Consider the following 14,241-nt stretch of genomic DNA (forward strand, 5'->3'; position numbering starts at 1 on the left):
ACTTTTCCAACCAATGTCCAACTACTGTTTGCAGCTGGTTCCTCCTCCCCCACTCAGATAACAGCTTTTCAGGAATTTAAAAATATTTATTTAGAAGACAATATAATACAGAAACATATTATATATATATTTCTTGTTTAATTATCTGTTGTGTTAGGTGATTCAATGCCTCTGTATTCAAACTGGCGGTTGAAGGTAATGGAGCACAATCAAGGAGAGCCTCTACCTTTTCCACCTAATGGAGGTTGCTGGTCACCACTGGTGGATTACTTGCCTGAAACTTCTTCTCCGGGCATGTCTCTTCACAGGTAACTGTTTTAACAATGCTGATGGCAATTCATTATGTTTTAATTTGTGTTGCACAAATATAGTAATTAAAAGATAGCAGATTAAAAGACAGTAGATTTACAGACAGTGGATTTGCTTTCTGTGGTTTTACAAGTCTTAGCAGTTTAAGATTTCTTTCAGCCTTTTAATTTAAGGGACTAAAGATTTTTTGTCTTCATTGTGAGCATTCGCATTTTCCCTTCTAATGCAACTTTGTGAATGTTTGTAGACGTAAGGAAGAGTACTGATTAGTAGCATATTAAGATCTTTGCAGCTCTTCATAAAGTTTGTTATGTACTTCTAACAATTTTTTTTTTTTTGCTTTTAGATGCAACATAGCAGTGATCCTTTTGACTGACTTGATAGTTGACCACAGTGTCAAGGTGGAATGGGGAGGATACTTGCATCTTTTGCTTCATGCAATTTTTATAGGTAACTAAGCTCTTACATGAATATGTCTAGTAACAAGAATTGTAGCTTTTTATGTAGCTGTTCTTTTCTACATTTAAATGAATATTTGTCATTGGATTGAAATCTCATTAATTTGTTAATAATTACAATATTTTAAAAATTTCAACTGAATATCTTCTTGCTTGATTAATATGAATATAATGCAGAGGGTTTTTGATTCATATGAAGGTGCTTTCTGTTTGAGCTGCTTTTACCTCTTTCTCCTTGTAGATAACACAGTAAAATACAAATTTATCTTTCTGTTTCATTGTATATTAATATTCGTTAAACTGTATGCTTTTTTTAATATTGAAACACTGAAAAAACATCACTTCATTATCACTATTATTTGGTAAAGTACAACAAACCAGTTTGAATACTGCTGTTTTTAGGATTAATTAAATGTGCCTTTTCAATTTCATAAAGCTTTTCCTTTTTCTTTCTGCATTAGGTTTTGACCACTGTCACCCTGAAGTCTATGAACATTGTAAACGACTGCTTTTGCATCTGCTGATAGTGATGGGATCTGACAGTAATGTCCAGTCTGTAGCTTCTGTCCTACTCAGAAACAGAGAGTTCAATGAGTCCAGGGTGCTTACTGTCAAGCAAACTACCCATTTAGATTATACTTTCACAGGTATGATTTAGGTTTAGTATGTGTTGCTTGTTAAAATGACATGGAAAGTTATCTTCTCTTCCAGGCATTATTAAAACTTCTGTTGTGTCTAATGTTTTCCTGAGCCCTTGGCATTAAAATGTGTTTTGTTTCTGCTCTGTCTAGCTGATTAAAATTAATTTCATCGGATTTTAAGTAAAAATGAAGATGAAGACCTTAGCACTTTTTGTGCCCAGTCATCAGAATTGGGAGCACAGGTTAAATAATAGTGGAAACAAGAGAGGAACCTCTATGTTTTGGATTTGTAATACAGCAGTTTTTATGACGCACTTGAAAATAAAAAACAAGGAGATAAATCTCTTACTTGTTTATAGCAGCTTTAAATTTCTGACTTCTGTCAGTTCTAATTGCGTTGTTCAATAGGAGATCAGAATACCTTTTTGACATCTTACCTTTTAATGTTCATGTTTGCGTTACAATATTGTAACTATACTGGAAATTATATGTTTTATATGTATCTCTTTATGAAAGCATTATTTTAATGACTGTAGTTTTTAAAGAAATGTTATGGAAACCTAGTATTTTGTATTATTTCAGTAGGTGCCAGCATATTGCTATACAATCTATTCGTTCAATTTTGCTCACACCAGAAGCAGCTTTGTAACTAACTAAAAATATTCATCTGCTTTGTGAATTTGATATTCATGGCAATAAGGAAATGAAAAGTGAGCATAGAGAAGGTATTCTTCTATGTAAACCTATTTGCAGAACTTTACAGTGCATCTGTATGGTACACCCCATTCCATTCCTGTTCTTTGTGGTTTTTAGTAAAACTGTCTAAATGTGACACAGTATTTTGCTGCTATTAAAACACGAATGTCTGGTAGAAACTAGAATAATATCAGTATCAGACGTTGCCAGCTGGGGATTAAGATAAGGTGATTACAGGTATACAGGCCTAGCACAAGGTCAAACAAACGGATGTTAAATATTATTTGAACCTGCTAATACCCCAGTCCAAACCACATGGCTCTGTAGACTAATTCATGGTGGATGTCAGTGAATCTGAAGCTTCTGTACAATTGTTAGTCAAAGATTCACAACCCACTTTTCCTTGCCAGTTTACTTTTCCCAGCATGTCCTGGGTAGACATAGGCATAATGTAAGGTGTTAACTACAGTTGTATTTTATTGCCACATAACTCTTTACCTAGAGAGAAAGTCTTGCAGCAACAAGATTAAACTAACTGCAGAGAAACATTGTGCAGCCGGAGGGGCTCTCCTTAAGAGTTGATTCACTAGTAAATACTTGGTGTTCACTGGTTTAAAGTGCCATCAGTTATACTGGGATTGAATTTTAACAAAGAAAAACACCCTTGTGTATTATTATGAAGTAGTTTATATAATTTGTCTCAACTTATTAAGATGAGATGCCTCAGAAACTGATGAGCTGCCATATTGCCAATACAAAATCAAACATAGTACAGGGGTTTTAGAAAGGGATCTGGCAGTTCCTGGCTCTTCTCTGTGATGTCAAATGTTAGGACAAGGGGCAATGGGTACAAGCTGGAGCATAGGAGGTTCAACCTGAATGTAAGGAAAAACTTTTTTACTGTGAGGGCTACAGAGCCCAGGCTCTGTACAGAGCAGAATACAGAACAGGCTGCCCAGAGAGGTTGTGGAGTCTCCTTCTCTGGAGACATTCAAAACCTGCCTGGATGCATTCCTGTGTGACCTGGTCTGGGTGATCCTGCTCTGGCAGGGGGATTGGACTGGATGATCTTTTGAGGTCCCTTCCAACTCCTAATATTCTGTGATTCCTTATTTAAGGGTACAGTCATGTGAAGACTGCATATATCAGAGCTATTGATTTCATTGCACTTGTTGCATCCATTAAATTATTCTCATTATGTTTGCTAAATTATTGATTTTTAGAAGGCTATTTTTTATTTTACTATAAACTGCCAACTTAAGAGTGCATACTCATCTTGGTTTTATTTCAGCAGGTGTTCATGATTTTATACCTGATTACCAGCCCTCCCCAATGACAGACTCAGGGCTTAGTTCAAGTTCTACCTCTTCTAGCATCAGTTTAGGAAATACAAGTGCTGCCATATCTCATCTGCACAACACCATCCTCAATGAGGTTGACATTTCAGTAGAGCAGGATGAGAAAGTGAAAACTCTCATAGAATTTATTACCTCAAGGTAAGATTTCAATTTTCACTTTTGTATTTTGTGGAAATATGGCAAACCTTTATTATTTAGCATCATGATGTCTAATGTTGTCTCTGTTTTATCACTGGTAAGAGATAGAGTTTAATCCTGAAGTGTTTTTATGTTATACAGCCTATGAACAATCCTAACTTTCCAACAGTTTCAGAAATTTTGGTCCCTTTTTGTGTCCTGAATGTTTAGAAGTCTTTTGCCATGTTCTGCACAGGTCTGTTATCTTTCCTTGCCACACAGTTCAAAGAGTTCCCTTTTCTATCTAAGGGATTCCCATACTAAAGGGTAGTTAACCTTACGGTTAAAATAGCATTTAAATAATATTAATGACAAAGGCTATGTTTTATGTTCTGTTTACTCTATTTTTGTGTTTTTAGGAAAAGAGGGCCGCTTTGGAATCATGAAGATGTTTCAGCCAAGAACCCCAATATAAAGAGTGCTGAACAGTTAACTGTGTTTTTAAAGCATGTGGTATCTATATTTAAACAGTCTAGCTCAGGTATGTTAGAGAACAGTTGATGTGTGACAGAGTGTTCAAGTCTGCCAACTAAACAAATTTTTGTTACTGTCTCTAAGTTTATAGATGATCTATAAAAATCACCCCAGATGATCGCTTGCTGTTTCTAAATAATAGATTTTTCCTGTGCATTGCACACTTCAGTTCATGTTTCTGTTACAATAGATTTAAATATAATCTTTTAGGAATTAGATAAAATACTTTATTAATTTATTATAGATACTTACTGTTTGAATCATGAATGTTTTATTCTCTACAAGTTCCTCCAGTGTTAAGTATTATGCAATACAAGTTCATAGGCCTGAAAGGATTTTTGATAGTAATGGTCCTTGAGAAAAATGTATAAGATGGCAGTATTTCAAAGTTAGGAATTACTTTGGTAGTCTGTTCTTTATTAAATTCAAGTGCTTTTATTTTTTATAAAGCATTCTGTGGCTTGAGTAGTTATTTGTTTTCATAGCAGGATTTCAATTGGAACACCGTCTCAGTGAAGTTGCTTTGCAAACCGCACTTTCGTGCTCCTCTCGACATTATGCTGGAAGGTCCTTTCAGATTTTCAGGGCTCTGAAGCAGCCTCTTACTGCATCTACACTTTCTGATGTTCTCTCCAGACTAGTAGAGACTGTTGGAGATGCAGGAGAAGAAGCTCAGGTATTTGAAATTTTTTGCCTGCTTTATTAGAAAGCAAAGTTTGCCTAAATGACATTCTTACATTAGTATTTTAATGACATTAAGATTTAAAAACATGTTTGATTCAGTTGCTTTTTATTTTTAAATAAAGATATTTCAAATATCAAAACTGTTTTAATCATGACACTTGCTAAATTTCCACCTAATGAAATGATGTAAAGTTATGCACAATCTCTTCTACAGCAGTAGGAACTTCAGAGTTTGATGCATCTGTTTCCTCAAAATACCTTGTCTTTCATAGAGAAAGAGAAGATCACCCATATAAAAGTAGTTTGAGTTTTCTTTTATTAAGAACTTAAACTGATAAAGTGTTAACAACCATCCAACTTAGTGTTATTGTACAACTAAAGAAGTGGATGTAATCTTTTAATATTGCAAAATGAGAGTCTAAATGACTCCATCCTCAAGTCCATCATAAAAAAACAATGCAGAATGAATTTTGTGAATATTTAGAAATAAATGAAAGTTTTTTGCTGTCTTGAATCTATACTGCTAATTTGAGCTGCCTCATCACAGTTGTGTTCTAATTGAAGCATTAAATAAGAATTTAGTTACTGATACTGATTTTATATTTTTGCATCGCTACTCAGTAAATTTTCTGTGATCTTCTTTGTGCATATTGCATAATTTATTGCATAATTTAATACCTGTGGCTTTCCCCAGGGTTTTGTCATAGAACTGCTTCTGACCTTAGAGTCTGCTATTGATACATTGGCTGAAACCATGAAACATTATGACCTGCTTTCTGCCCTTTCTCAGTAAGTTATTTTATTAGTCAAGCTACATTACACATTTTTATACATTTGAATTACTACAGATCTGTATTGCAAATGTAAGGAAATAATTTTGTGTTGTCTTTGCAGAATAGTTGTATCCTAATAGCAGAATTACTTACTTTTGTTGTCAGTTCTTCTAAAACTTCTCAAAATAAAGGTACTGAGTACATTTAGAGCTTTTTTTTTTTTTTTGTAAAATCAGGCCCTACTGACCTTGATTAATAGTGTAATTTTGGGGAGCTCTTATTTTTTCCTCATATGTATAATGAAGGTAATGGCACCAATCTTACCTAATTTAAGGTAGAGTTTACACATGAAAGCTCCTGCACTGCAATGAATAGTTTTATTCCAATGTTAATACAGAAGAAAATTCTTCAGTTATAGCAAATGCTAGTCTCTCTCTTAGGTCTTAGATTTGTTGTCCATATATGAAAAGTGTAATTGAACAGTCTGAGTAATTTCTGTGTCTCATTACAGTCTGAGTAGTTATCAAACTGAAAAAAAAATCCCTGAATGTACAGACATCTTTATTTGTTCAACTTCATGGCAAAGTTTTTGAAAATGTTGAGATTTCTAGGAATATCGTCAATTTCTCAGTATCAGAACTGGAAAGTGTTGCCTTTTCTAGGCCACATACTTCAGACAAATGTAATAAGTAAATAATTTCATTTATTAATTCAGTCATTTCTCTTTATCACATAGATAAGTAAGTTGGAATGCTAGATCATCCTTTACAGTTAATCTTTTACATGCTATAGGCTAGTTTTCCTGATTTTACTGATTTGTTATGTAAATATTTTGCTATTCTGGGTTTGTAACAAATAGATTTGGTAGCAGAAATAATGGGATGCTACAGTCTTGTCCTTATGCTGCAAGGATATTTTAGTAATAAATATAGAAATTCTGTACTTCCATATATTGTAATACTTTTCTGATGATGAAGTGGAGTATTCACCATTTGTGTATATATGTGATTAGTGTAAAGTCTTTTTTCCTTTCTTCCCTTTTTCGAAACTGTATGTCATTAAAGCATTTTGCATGGAATAATGCATAATGTTGACTTCTATTTTAGGACCTCATACCATGATTCTGTAATGGGAAACAAGTATGCAGCTAATAGGAAAAGCACTGGACAAATAAATCTAAGCACAAGTCCCATTAATAGTGGCAGTTGTTTGGGATACTACAGCAATACAAGGAGTAGCTCTTTGAGACTGAATTTAATTAGTGAGCGGAGAGGTGATCGTCGGCGGAGCAACACACTGGATATAATGGATGGAAGGATAAATCACAGTGGAAGTTTGGCAAGGACTAGAAGCCTTTCCTCCCTGAGAGAGGGAGGGATGTATGATGTGCAGCCCACTACTGACCCTGTCAACTTGATGGCCACCATATTTTGGATTGCAACATCGTTGTTAGAGTCAGATTATGAGTATGAATACCTTTTGGCTCTCAAGCTACTCAACAAGCTTCTTATTCACTTGCCTCTGGATAAATCAGAGAGTCGGGAAAAGATAGAAAAGGTGCAGAACAAACTGAAATGGAATAACTTTCCAGGCCTTCAGCAGCTTTTCCTAAAAGGCTTTACTTCAGCATCTACACAAGAAATGACAGTTCATCTCCTCAGTAAACTCATCACAATTTCCAGGCATGCTTTGGTGGATCCTTCTCAGTTAGCAGGTATCTTCAGTAACTGTATACATAATGAAAATGTATTTTTTCATCAAATTAAGTGTAATTGAAATCAGTAGTGCTTATGCATTTGCCTTTAAAAAGCATCCTTCAGTTAAATGCTTTTTGCAGTTGTTGATATTACAGTGCTAGATAGTGGGAATACATCACAGACTATCATTATCTGCCAGGAAATACCACATGAAAACTTAATGTTTTGTCTATTAACTTACTTTAAACTTGCTTGCAAGTTTTAAGAGCACATATGTTATTTTTCATGATCTTGTGCTAAATAGCTCAATTAGTATTATTTCAAACTTTTGCATGTTTTTGAAACAGTGTGACTATATTGCATTAAAACTCTCCAGTATCATTATAGTTTTGCTTAAGTGGTCCAGTGATGATTTTATTTTCATGTTATGTATATTTATACCTATATGCAGACACATTTCTATACCTTCTGCATACATACACACTTAGAGATGTGTGCGTACATATAATTTATATATCTATGTGAATGTATGTGTGTCATGCTCTAACGGTTCTTAAAAACCAGAAAGATGTTATATGCTCACATAATTCCACATTAATTTAAGTCATATTAAAATCGTTAGGGCTCATATAACTGTGTTTATGTATGTGTTTAGGATTTCCCCTAAACATCTTGTGCCTACTTCCTCATCTGATCCAGCATTTTGATAACCCAACTCAGTTCTGTAAAGAAACGGCTGACAGGATAGCAAAGGTATGGAGAACAATGCCTGGAGAGCATCCAGGAATTTATTACCTGCATTGCTGTATTTTTCTGCTCCCTTATGTCTCATAGAAATAACTACAGAAGTTGTATTTTAAAGATGTGATCCAGTCCTCATTTATATAGTTGGTCCTCATATCAACCCCTGAGTTGCCCTTTGTCAATGAAAAAACATATTTTGCTTATTCTGTAAGCTTCAAATGTAAAGAACAAATTTACTTATTAATTATATCGGTTACTTTTTCTTACTTGTCTGATTTTGCAGATTGTAATTTTAAATAAGAACTTAATGAACTTTTCAGCACACTTTCTAATTTACTATGATAAGAAAGTGATCCTTACCTTTTGAACTAGCAGGTAGAGAAGAAAGGGTACTGTGTTCTTTCTGTTACTTGTACACAGTACTCAACTTTGGCATATTTCTGAACTATAGCATCTGTTAAAGCAGTACATGGTGCACACCAACAAACTCCAGCCAGGCTGGTGGTACGCTGTCCTGACAGCCTGCGTTTTACAGAGGAATGTGGAAAGGGGAATAAGAAAGTGCTGTCTGTCACAGGAGGTGCAGTCTTAGCCCTCTGGCTTAACAAACTGTGATATATAAATCACTTAGAACTGTACGCAGGCCACTTCAAAGAAGTACATGCCTGATGCAAATCCAGAAATGGCTGTTGTCCCTTAAATATTTGCCCTACTAGCTAGGGGTGCTAGTTAAGGTAAGTTTGGCACGAGTAGTAGATAAACTTGGAGCATGAATGCTACAGTACCACTATTGCAGATACTACTGCCTGCTCAAATACAAGCCCTTGTAGCGGTTGCTCATTCAGGAATATGGAGCTAAAGTTTTGTTATTTATACTTGATGCAGTCATATATTTTTTTATTTGAAAAAGCTGTTTAGGTCTCTTAGCTAATACTCTCTACTAGTATTTTAGTGTATCGCCTAGCTCCAAAATTCAGCAGATACTGGTAGAAGTTGCTTATACAATAGTTTGATTTTGGTTATTTAAAACTAGAGTGAAATCTGGGAAAAGTGCATAATAACTTGTGAATGCTTAGGTTAAAAATTTGTCATTTCTAATACAATTAAATAAGCTTTTTGCTTTTCAGGTTTGTGCAGAGGAGAAATCACCAACTCTTGCCAATCTAGCTCATATGATGAGCTTATATAGTACACACAGTTATTCCAGAGACTGTTCTAACTGGATTAACGTAGTGTGTAGATACTTGCATGACTCCTTCTCAGATGCCACATTTAACCTCGTAACTTATCTTGCAGAGGTAAATTTTTAATAAAAGTGCTTCTCATGTTGACAATCTGTGATCAATAGTACATTTACTCATTGCCAATATTTTGCAATTCTAAATATTAAGGAGAAAAAACCCTACATCTTCTATAATGGGAGAATAATAATAAAATATTCTAGGATATAGAAAAGGGGTGACTACTGCCATTTTGGCGTGCAGCAGTTTAAATGTACCTCTAAATAATAATCCCTCCACTAAAATATCCCTTTTTATGATAGTAATATATTGTAGTATACATTTATATTCCATACTACATGAATAAAATGTGCACAGTTTTGGCTTTAGCAAAATATACTTAGTACAAATTTTAAGAGACCTTTTTTTAGCCAGATATGCATTTAAAGATGTCCTTATCACAACCAAAAAGCTAATTTCAAAGTTTAGTTTGTAAATATTGCACAGTATATAATCAAAGATAATTTAAATTATAGAATTCAGTATATGATTCTGCCAGCCATTGATACAGGAGAACTGTTACTAGCTTTGAAAAAGTACCTTGTGTGAAAAGCTTGTAGAACTTGTCCTTGAAGTATATAACTTCAAATTGATGAAGATGGTTTTTAAAATATGACTACATTTTTGTGAATGAGTTTATGTGCACTTTCTTTATTTGTAAGCTTGTGCATACTAGCCTTCTCTAAAGCGTAGACATAATTGTTTTTCATGCAGCTTTCAGATTTTGAATGCCTATGAACACTTTTATTTAGTGAGAAATATTTTTTTATTAGGTGCTTTAGATCTGTGCTAATGTGTCAAAATACAGGGGAAAAGACTGAATTAGGACAGTGAACATTGTTCTATTGCGTTACATTTTCTTATGCTAAAATAAAATTTTGAAAAACATGAAGCGGTACACATAAGTTTCTTGAAGGGAAGAATAAATATATATGGAAGGTAACTATATTCTAATGTTTGTTTTCACTTTTTGCTACCATTAAAGACCCTAATTAAAGTCTGTCTATTTTTAAAACTTTTTTTTAGCTGTTAGAGAAAGGGTTATCCAGTATGCAGCAGTCCTTACTGCAGATCATTTACAGTCTTCTGAGTCATATTGACCTATCTGCAGCACCAGTGAAGCAGTTTAATTTGGAAATCATAAAAGTTATTGGTAAATATGTTCAGGTAGGTATTCTGAAAAACTATTACTATCTACTTATTATCAAAGTGATGGTAAAATTACACTGGAGTATTTTTTTGAGAATTCATTTATTTCAGATATAAAAATAGTTGTTGGAAGTCAGACTCCATAGTTTGGGTTTTTGTGTCCTATGTACTTAATTTATTATATACTTATGTACTTGTGCAATTTTATTTACAACTTGTGCTACAAGTTAGCTGGATGCATATGCATCTGTTTGCAGATATGGGCAACTCTGTGTAGTTATAGCAGATGATCCTTGAACTATTAAAATATAAGGAAATGTTTACAGCTAAATTCTATGCAAATGTTTTATTTAAGTGTATATGTTTTCAAAATGAAGTTTTACAGTCAAATGCATGTTTAAATCACTTCGAGTAATATATCTGTGAGGAACATTATGGTGCACCTTAATGAATCTGAGTGGATTTTTTATTAAAGAAAGTCCATGAAAGATGGCACAATAGTGTTTTGCCCCAGGTAATTTGAACCTTTGTCCTTGGAACACGATTTACTGAAAATCTATTTTGTGAAAGAAGGCCTAGCATCTTGCTGAAAGATGTTATTAAAATGCCTGGAGCATAAAACCATTTCAGTGCACAACATTCTCTTTTCTTTCCCCTCTTTTTCTTTTTTCCTGAATTCCATTATTGCCAAATGTATTTCAGTCAAATGGTCTAATTACAATTAACCAGGAAAAGCAGTGTTCCTTGGATGTTTTGTTATTGATGGATATGCACTCTAGATATTGTGCTCCTGTCAGAGTGCATTAGCCAAAATGGAAGGATTAGCATAACTGTAGTTTTCATGGCCTGACGGCTGCTTGCTTTGCCTCTAACCTTTAACAGAGCTTTCTATGCAAGCCCACACTACCATGGAATTTAATCTTAATTAGGTGATATTTGCTAACAAAATAATGGTACTAACAAAAAAATATTTCAGAGAAGCCTATGTATTTTGATAGATAAAATAAAACATGTTACTATAGATGACAAAAGAGATCATAAATGAGCCTCTTGTTTAAATGTGGTGCTGCTAAGCTGAATTTTTTTAGTCCTCTGCAGTCACAATGCATTTTAATAAATTCAAGTTGCTATAGGATGGTTCAAGTTTGATACTACTTTTTGATGTTTGTGATGCACAGAAATTCCAGAGATTGTTGAAGACTTTAATTACCTACAGAGCAGCATATACTACTTAAGCCTTGAAAGTGGTGTTCATTTTGTAAATTAATTTTCAAATAATATTTTAACAAACATGGCATCCTAATTAAAAACAAAACCAAAAACACCACGAGACATCCTGCTAATGTAAAAAAGTGGAAGACTTAAGTTTCAGGTAGAATCCCTAACATTTCAGGAGTATAAATAACCCTCCAAAGGTGCTGCTTTTGGTGTAAGTCTCTTCTGTGACCCACTCCACAATCTCTGTAGTTGAAACTGCTGATTTATTTACATTACTTTAATCATCTTTTTAAGGAGAATACACCTAACTCAGTCTTTGTCTATTATGTTCTCATACTTTTGCCCTGGCTTTTTTAAGCACTCCATCAGTTTGATGCTATATAAAAACCTTGTAAATGTTTATGCTATTTTTAAGATCTTCAAAATGTGCGAAGAAATATTTCTGTCTGTTTCAAATTCAGTTTACTCTGCCCCTAAGTGTAAAATAATTCAAGATGCCAGGAGGTAAAATTCATTTTGCTTTCAAGTGCTTCAGTTTTTATCTTCTGGGGGATGAAGGGCAGGTACTTCAGATAATGGTAAAAAAATGTAGTATAAATACAGGGAGCAAGGGACATGGAGCAGAGTCTGGTGTGGCTGGCACTGTGACCTGGCCTGGCTGGACCCCAGTGCCCACTCTGGGATGACCTGGTGCCTTGCTGCTGCTGCTGCCTTACCAGCACTTGAAGGTGCAAAGCTGCCCACCTGTGCTAGCACCTTGCAGCTTCACGTAGAAGGTTAGGGCTTTTGGTTTGGAGAATCTTGACATGAATCCAACTGTACATTAAAAATGGCTATCTTGTCTGAAGTGATTGTTTTGTGTGCATTCTTTTTAGAGTCCATATTGGAAGGAAGCCCTTAATATTTTGAAACTTGTGGTGTCTCGATCAGCAAGCCTTGTTGTACCTAATGATATTCCAAAGTCTTATGGAGGTGATATAAGTTCTCCTGAAATCTCTTTCACAAAAATTTTTAATAATGTCTCCAAGGAGCTACCTGGGAAGACCTTAGATTTTCATTTTGATATATCGGAGGTAATTATTATATTTAAGTTATAATGCAATAATGACTTTCTGTTGCAAATTCAGATTTGTTTTCTGTCAGCCTTCTGCATTTATATGCCTTAGAATAAATAAAACTTGCTGAATAGCAGATGTTTTACATACATGTAATTAGAGTCATACTGAAAGATTAACTTTAATTCTTTTATGTTATATTTTTGCCTTTCCCCCCCTTTGAATGTCTGGGGAGTTAATTGCTAAAAGTCAATAGGATTATTCACAAGGGTATTTCAGCTGTGTCAGAGCAGGCTAATGCAGTGGCTGCTGCTTGCAGCTGAATGTTCCAAGCTATCGTTAAATGAAGGATTGTGCATTTAAGGACTGAGGATTAAAACCCTCTACTGCAGTTTTGCTCTGACTTTGGAAGGGGAAGAAAATTTAGAGGAGAAAGAAGGATACAGAATGTAGGAATCTCAGTGTGAGATCGACACAACTGAAGAAAAACCTCCTGTAGTTAAAAACTACACTCCTACCACCCAGTTAGGGTTCATTAGAACTGAAAATAATATATTTATACAGCTGATACTCATTCTAGATCTGAAAAGGGGGGAGCACAGCCAAATTACTGCTGTGTAATATAGGGATATGAAAATTGTAGAAACTTTGGAAGTAATGAAAGCTCCTGGTTGAAGCTGACCCTAGATAATGATTGGAGCTATAGATGTCTTAGGAACATTACTTAAATTCGTAGAGTCCTATATTCAAATTAATTCCTTACTGGAAATTTCAGTGCATGCAGATAATTGAGAGACAGGATGAATTCCCACAGAGTTCATTGGAGTAGCATTTGCTGTCAAAAGGCCTGGGTTTGATCTTTGGTTTTCAGAAGCGTGTGCGTGTTAGTGCAGTTGCTGGTCTTCGAAGAGTTTGTTCATGACTGTGAATGATTCTGTAGAGAAGTTTTGCATCTTTTTATACTTACCACAGTTTAAAGTGTCTTTAAAAAATATAACTGGATTGCTGGCATAAACTTTACGTAATTCAAAAAACCACAAGTCAGCAGAATGGCAGCCTGTGGGGTAGGGTAGAAGTATTCAGTTTTGTATTTGCCAGTGTACCAATGCTCACTGGTTTAGCATGCTATGAAGCCCATGCCTTAAAAACAAACAGACAGACCCTCCTGCATTTTATATAATACTAAATTTTAAAAGTAAATGTGTAGTCTTTAATAATACAGATTTGAATTTTAAGAAACTATTTGTTGTCTTTGATAGACACCAATTATTGGGAACAAGTATGGTGATCAACACAGTGCAGCTGGTAGAAATGGGAAGCCAAAAGTCATTGCTGTGACCCGGAGTACTTCTTCAACTTCCTCAGGCTCCAATTCAAATGCATTAGTTCCTGTCAGCTGGAAGAGACCACAGCTATCTCAGGTATATTTTGTCTCAAGCACACTATGTATATATTATAGACAGTGTTTATGAATGTTTAAAACAAAAATTGTTGAAATGTAATTTGAAGTCTTTATTGTGTCGTAGCA

General features: G+C 34.6%; 1 protein-coding gene across 1 annotated transcript in view; it reads left to right on the plus strand.

Moving 5' to 3' along the window:
• Nucleotides 1–14,241, plus strand: part of FRYL (FRY-like) — a 94,126-nt gene that overhangs the window by 52,901 nt on the left and 26,984 nt on the right. The window contains exons 36-48 of the mRNA XM_010189760.1: nt 158–308; nt 656–759; nt 1,229–1,414; nt 3,396–3,600; nt 3,999–4,120; nt 4,599–4,789; nt 5,492–5,586; nt 6,677–7,284; nt 7,923–8,020; nt 9,139–9,309; nt 10,318–10,458; nt 12,534–12,731; nt 13,973–14,134. Of these exons, the coding sequence (XP_010188062.1) occupies nt 158–308; nt 656–759; nt 1,229–1,414; nt 3,396–3,600; nt 3,999–4,120; nt 4,599–4,789; nt 5,492–5,586; nt 6,677–7,284; nt 7,923–8,020; nt 9,139–9,309; nt 10,318–10,458; nt 12,534–12,731; nt 13,973–14,134 (2,432 nt within the window). The remainder of the gene's footprint in view (nt 1–157; nt 309–655; nt 760–1,228; nt 1,415–3,395; nt 3,601–3,998; nt 4,121–4,598; nt 4,790–5,491; nt 5,587–6,676; nt 7,285–7,922; nt 8,021–9,138; nt 9,310–10,317; nt 10,459–12,533; nt 12,732–13,972; nt 14,135–14,241) is intronic.

The sequence above is a fragment of the Mesitornis unicolor genome, unplaced genomic scaffold (assembly GCF_000695765.1).
Source record: "Mesitornis unicolor isolate BGI_N332 unplaced genomic scaffold, ASM69576v1 scaffold35428, whole genome shotgun sequence".
In the NCBI taxonomy this organism is placed as follows: domain Eukaryota; kingdom Metazoa; phylum Chordata; class Aves; order Mesitornithiformes; family Mesitornithidae; genus Mesitornis; species Mesitornis unicolor.